This window comes from Limulus polyphemus, unplaced genomic scaffold (genome assembly GCF_000517525.1).
Source record: "Limulus polyphemus unplaced genomic scaffold, Limulus_polyphemus-2.1.2 Scaffold4271, whole genome shotgun sequence".
NCBI classification, from domain to species: Eukaryota; Metazoa; Arthropoda; class Merostomata; order Xiphosura; family Limulidae; genus Limulus; species Limulus polyphemus.
The window spans coordinates 64398-71651 of NW_013669881.1; the positions used below are offsets into that span (position 1 = coordinate 64398).

At 35.2% G+C, this 7254-nt stretch overlaps 1 protein-coding gene across 1 annotated transcript in view; it reads left to right on the forward strand.

Moving 5' to 3' along the window:
• LOC111088710 overlaps positions 1-7254 on the forward strand; it is a 54818-nt gene that overhangs the window by 28726 nt on the left and 18838 nt on the right. Inside the window, exon 4 of the mRNA XM_022399530.1 lies at positions 2928-3314. Within this exon, the coding sequence (XP_022255238.1) occupies positions 2928-3314 (387 nt within the window). The remainder of the gene's footprint in view (positions 1-2927; positions 3315-7254) is intronic.

Sequence of the window (7254 nt, forward strand, 5' to 3'; positions counted from 1 at the left end):
GGCAATACTGTGTGATACCATTCGGGCTTAGCAATGCTCCAGCAACAATTGAGAAGCTGATGGAAAGAGTACTGGAAGGCCTACAATGGAGGATATCCCTAGTGTGCCTGGATGAAGTCATTGTGTTTGCAGAAACGTTTCATGAGGAAATGTTCCAGCTAGAGGAAGTATTCAAGCATTTGAAACCAGCAAACTTCAAACTCCATCCCAAGAAATGCCACTTGTTCTAGAAATAAGTGCTTTACTTGGGTCACACTGTAAGTGATCATGGTGTGCAAACTGATCCTGACAAGGTGAAAGCAGTGTGTGACTGGCCAACACCAGGCAATGTGGGAGAGTTAAGAAGTTTCTTGGGACTCTGTACCTATTACCGGAACTATAGCTGCTCCACTACATGATTTGACAAAAAAAAGGCCAGAAGTTCGAATGGACAGTTTCTTGCCAGAAAAATTGGCCTAAGCTCCACTTTTAAAGCTTCCAAATCCCTCACTGCCATAAATACTGGATTGTGATGCTAGTAAGGTCGAAATTGGAGGAGTGTTGTCTCAGAAAGTGTGCGAAAACAAACATGTGGTGGTCCACTTCAGTAGGGTCCTGAGTAGACCAGAGAAACTACTGTGTAACATGGAGGGAACTCCTTGTTATAGTAAAGATTCTGACATATTTCCATCCTTACCTCTATGGCGCCAGGTTTACTATCAGGACAGACCATGCTGAATTATGCTGGTTAAGATCATTAAAGAAGCCAGGGGGACAACTGGTGCATTGGAGCGGAAAGATGGACCAGTATAATTATGATATTGGATACAGAGAAGGGAAATCACATGGAAATGCCGAAGACCCTGCAAAAATGACTGCAGACATTGCTGCAAAAGAGAGGTTGAACTAACCAGGTGCTATCAAGCTGAAGTCAAAGTGACTGAAGGAGTTGGTGATGGCGAAGTGGAACCAAGTATCGATATTAAAGCAGAACAGGAAAAAGACCAAGATTTGAAGCCAATAATTGATTTCCTACAAGCAAGTGTTTTGCACCCTGCATGGGAGAAGATGTCTAACTGAAGCCCTGTGACAAAGAACTATTGGACACAATGGGACCAGTTTAAGCTTGAAGATGGTAGTCTTGTCCGGAGATGGGAAAGTGACGATCTTGCAAACAGTTATACCGAGAAAGTTGCGGGAAGTTGTGCTGCGTCAATCCCATGATTGTTTAACACGAGGACATCTTGGAGTTAAGAAGACATTGAGTCACCTACGACAGAAATTTTACTGGATAGGTATGAGGCAAGTGTAGAAGAATGGTGCAGGACCTGCAGTACATGTTGTGCTAAAAGAGGACCCAAGCAGTGTTCTGATCGATTGTTATAAAGAAAATTTAATATATATGAGAGGATAATGATTAGTTGTTATTACAACAACACTGTCTTTTAAACATAGTTGCATGTATATCCATCCATACCACAATACATACAAAGTTTATGCAATACAAGTTTTTTAAATGTAAGAAAAAGTAAGAACACGCACATATGCAGTGGGGGTTCGAGGGTGTTTGGCTGAACCCCCTATTATTGTAATGTCAAAAAATTATGCTTGTATAGTTATAGCACAGCTACTTATGTTATATGATGTTTTCTACTAGTCTACATTCTTCTAACGAAGCAAGACAATATCGCTTTCCTTACCTCTCCAGCACAGGCCCTAGGTACTGGCTGACTGCTTAGAAGCATGCTTTAGTGTACCAAATATCTTTATGTTACTGAAATTCGTCAACTGCTCTCTGCTGGTTGAATAATTACATGAGATGTAGAGACCCTGAAGAAAGACTTGAGTGCTTTAGCTTTAATAAATAATCATTATGAAACTGCTGTCAACATTCAAACTGTATGTAAGTTATTTATGGAAAGGCAACCCAGAAGATTGGAGAATGCTAACATATTATTTCAGTTGTGCATACATGTACATATATGATAGCCATTGATTGAAAAAGCTAATATACTACTGTTGTACAGAGTTGTTGAAATTAGTAATATAATTTAACAATTAATAACTATTGTGCATGTAGATAGTACAGTACTTTACTGTAATAAAACATATATATTTATGCTAATTTAAGATTAGCTCCCCATGCAGTGTTACAACACAGAATGATGATTTGTAGCCTTTTCATTGGATGTTTGTGGATTTTATGTGATCAGTCATGCAATTGTTTAAGCTATATTTCTTGTAAAGTTGCTTCCAGATTAATCTCTAGCACATATTTTTGTACAGTTTTCTTTGGGGGGGGGCATGTCCCCTGACCCATAGCATTAGCATTCTTTATATGCTGATTCTACTTTGAGAACCCCTCCTTTCAAACATTCTGGGTATGGGCCTGAATAAGATTCAGAATAAACAAAACATGTGATTCACTTTATCTAATGTTAGTTTTCAGAACAATATGTAATCACACTTAATGTTAAGGATAATATTTAAGTCTTCTAAGAGTATCATGGTTTATTCATTATTCAAGTATTAATTGTTTGAATGATGTTAATGCAAAAGAAAACTGAACACTATTATATTAGTTTTTATCTCTGCACACGGATATCAGTAATATAACACAGAAGTTAGGTCTTGTTTATTATGTTACCTATTAGTCTCCAAACTTGTGTATCAGTAAAAGGTGTGATTCTCAGTTTGACTTTTCTTTTGGTTAGTTAGAGATAAAGGTCAGAAAGAACAAATTCTGAGAGCAACTTGTAATCATATTTTATAAAAAAGATTGTAGGTGTAAAGACTTTTATCATGACTTGACTTTGACCTTCAACAGTTAAAATCTTTACTCTTGCATGTTTTATGTTTCGTGTTTTTTAAAGAAATACTGGTATTTAGTAGTTGTATATACATTTAGGAAAAAATTTTATTTTTATTTTTTTTATAATTTTTAACAGGAACCAAGTGATATCATTCTTGAAGTTTCTCTTCGACTTGTTGGACTGGTTACCCACCTTATTCTTTTCATTCTAGCTTATAAAGAATCATTATTTCAGACCAGTCGAGTAAGACTGATAGTGTCCTGGTTTACTGTGCTCATAATGATGTGTAGTGAATATGGCTGCAGTGTCAATGACTTAGTTACCATGTGGGATCAACCAACTAAAATTTTCCATCAAGTACGATCAACATTCTATATAATACTATGTATATATGTTATGTTACCATTTCCTAAAAAGTATCAAAGTGCCACAGCATCTTGTACAGTGTCATTGGTAGAGGTTATTTTAAGTTGGCTGGAGTATCATAGCTTCAAATCAAAACCAAAGTCTTTTGCCATCATGGTAAGTGTTTCTTTACTTACATGTATTGTACAGTAATTTATAAAACTTAATATGTTCATACATCTATAGATTTATGTAACTAGAATTAATAAAATAAAATTTTTGATAGATTATAAATTACATGTACAATTTGTAAAATTTGTTTTATCACACTAAATAAAAAAATATTAAGTTTTTTAATGCAAACATTTGTATATAGTTGTAGTAACTAAAACAGTTGATAGGATTAACTATTAATATTATAAGGACCAATACTGAAATGAAACCACCTGCAGAGTAGCTCAAGGAAATCACTTTCATTTGAACAAAGAAGTAATTTCACAAGTTGTACTTCAAAATTATAAAACAAGTATGATATATTTTGTGCTGTCTTAAACTTTATCATACAATATGATTCATGTTTTTTCGGGGGCAGTGCTGACTCATTGGGGGCCCTAAGCAGGAATATCCCCCCTCCCAACATTCTAATTGCATTATTCCCACAAATCAGAAAATATACCAACATAGCACATACTAATTCACTTGTTAAAAAATTATTTATACTTGCACACTAATGCCACTATGCCAGTATCTTTCTCACATCATGCACACTGTGGTGTAACTTAAATTAGCAACCAATCACCATGTGTTCCTGACTGAGAATTAAGTGTCTTACTGCTCTAATTTTAAAAGGTTTGTCCATTGCTGATTGATATGTTTTTCAGTTGCCTTCATTGAAAACACATCTTTTTCATACGAGTACAAACCTAAAATGGGCTAAAATAAAAACTGTGATGAAAATCATAAAACCAATCCTTCTGAGTTGGTAGCCCCTTGAGCTGTTTGATGCTCCAAGCAGTTGCATATCTTGCTACTGTATATTAAGAGTAGAAATCAAAACTAACATTTTTTGACACAGTGGAAGATAAATTTTTATTAGGTGTTTCAGCTAAGTAATTTTAGTAATACAGTTAATGATGCATAGTGAATGTGGCTGCAGTGTCAATGACCTAGTTACCATGTTGGATCAACCAAATGAAATTTTCCATCAAGTACGATCAACATTCTATATAATACTATGTATATATTGTTATGTCTCCGTTCGTTTGTTAATTAATTTTCCGTAACTTTGTTCCGACGAAACTTTAGCGACACAAGTCCTTTCTTAAATAAAACTGGTTTATTATTTCCGAATACAACTTTACTGATACACTTAATTTCAACAGTTGCTCTATAACAAATGCTATAATTCTCAACGAACGTCTCACGTGCTCGACAATACTCAGTTCAATTACACATATTGTTGCCGTCACTTTGTGACCGTCTTATATATACAAGACTAACACATATCTAGTAAACGCTAGAGCATTCATGAAGGAACAGGATATTTCTAGAAGGAGGTGGCATGATACTAGTCACGTGACCTTGCTAACGCAACAATATGTTATGTTACCTTTTCCTAAAAAGTATCAAAGTGCCACAGCATCTTGTACAGTGTCATTGGTAGAGCTTATTTTAAGTGGGCTGGAGTATCATAACTTCAAATCAAAACCAAAGTCTTTTACCATCATGGCTTGTGACTGAAAAAAATCAGTAAGTTAGTTCATTAAATTTATATGATGCACGATAATCCAGTCAAGTGGTATCATGAAGAGCTAAAGCTAGGAAATCAATTTAACATCTTAACTTTTTGCAAGGAATTGTTTACAAGATAGTCATTGCTATATTTGGTGAGCTAGATTGTAAATCATTTCTATCAGCAATGCTTGGTTTTCAGTGCTTCATCCAGAAGATGGCTTTGGTAGTGAAATTTATCAATTTGATATAACACATTTCCAATTAATTTGGAAGTTAATAGGTATTTTGATCCTTAAAGATTTCAGAAGATTGTTTTTTTGCAGTAATTTTAGTAATGAAAGTTACTTGTTCTGTATTTAAAGCATCATTAACATGTTAGTTTGTTATAACATTGTTTGCAGTTAGATAAAATATTTTAATTATGTGAAAACTGTTGCTGTAAAACTGTTTCATACCAAAATAGTTTTGCAACATAATCTGGTTTATTTGATTTAGAGGCAGAAAATCCAGGTACTACAATTAAGAAGTCTTTTTTCTTTTAGCATTAATGTTACATCTTTTTTATATGGAAGCTACTCTGTCCATTACTGATTGATGTGTTTTTCAAGAGCTTTCATTAAAAACATATCTTTTTCATATGAGTACAAACGTAAAATGGGCTAAAATGAATGCTGTGATGAGAATCATAAAAACAATCCTTGTGAATTGGGAGCTCTATGTAGTAGTTATGTTATTGTGCTTTATTTTAAGATTTTAAATTACATATACAATCTGTAAAATTTGTTTTATCACACTAAATATTTTTTTATTTTATTTTAATAGTGAGTATGTAAATGATGGTACTAAAATGTGAGTAATTGCACTGAAACTCAATAATAATGAGTAAATACAGTCAATTATCAAAGTGCCACGGCATATTGTACAGTGTCATTGGTAGAGCTTATTTTAGTGGGTTGGAGTATCATAGCTTTAAATCAAAACCAAAGTCTTTTGTCATCATGGTAAGTGTTTCTTTACTTTAATGTATTGTACAGTACTTCATAAAACTTAATATTGCAGTTAGATAAAATGTTTTAATTATGTGAATTGGTAGCTCCTTGAGCTGTTTGTATAGTGTGTTCCTGAAAGGTCTGTCCATTACTGATTGATGTGTTTTTCGATTGCTTTCGTTGAAAACATATCATTTTCATGAGTACAAACCTAAAATGGGCTAAAATCAAAGTTGTGATCATGACATTGCTCAACAGAATGGACTATAATGTGAAAGTGGATGGGAAGACCAAGATCTACCATGCTGGAGAAAGAAAGAGAAGAGACTGGAAATAGAGAGAATAATAGCACAAATTGAGATTGCCCTGCTCACTCAACAGAGAAAGGAAGGACTCAAGAATGACGATGTGATCAGGGCCAGCTGAGCCAAACTGCCCAAATTTGATGAACAGAAAGACAGCATGGATGCTTTCCTGGAGAGATATGAAAGCTTTGCCCAAAAGATTCATCCAAAGTCAGAATTGGGACAAATGCGACTGGGCAGTCTGTCTCAGCCCACTTCTGACGGGCAAAGGGCTACAAGTATATGCAGATGTGACATTAGAAGATGCCATGGACTATGAGAAGTTAAAAGTGGCTTTGGTGAAACGATATGAACTTACTGAAGAAGGTTTTCCCTCGAAGTTCAGAGAAGTCAAACCTGACACTAGAGAAACTCTATTTCAGTTTGTGGCATGTCTGTGGTGTTACTTCACTAGATGGACTGACATGGCCAAGTGTGAAAATAGTTTTGAGGAACTGGCGGACATACTAATATGAGAACAGTTCATGATCGCATATTCAACTGACATATCACTGTTCCTCAAGGAGAGATGCGGACAAGATGATCAAGCTGACAGAACAGTATATGGAAGTCCATGGAGGGAGTATAACTGGCAAGTTAGAAAATATCCAGTTAAATTCGAAATCAGTGATGGCTGACCAGAAGCAAGAGGCTACCAAAGGTGACAGAAGGTTAATAGACAGAAGGGAAAAGAGATGCAATACTTGTTATAAAATGGGACACATTGCAAAGGTGTGCAAAGTCCATTACCAGCAAGCAACAGCAGAAATCTCAACATAAAGCAGCTGGAATGACTGGCACCATGGATGCTACTACCAAAAGAAACAAAATCAAGAAAACACATCAGATTCACCACAAGAAGGAAGTGCCAATTCCATGATCGATCAGTTCATGACTAATGGTTGGCTCAAGTTAATAAATGGATCAACAGTGCCAGTAATGCTTGGAATGTTTGTTACAATCAAGAGGGTGATACCAAATCACAACATGCCAGTAACTGAAGGATATATATGCACCACCCGATCTCCTCAAGTTGTCGCTGAGGGATCA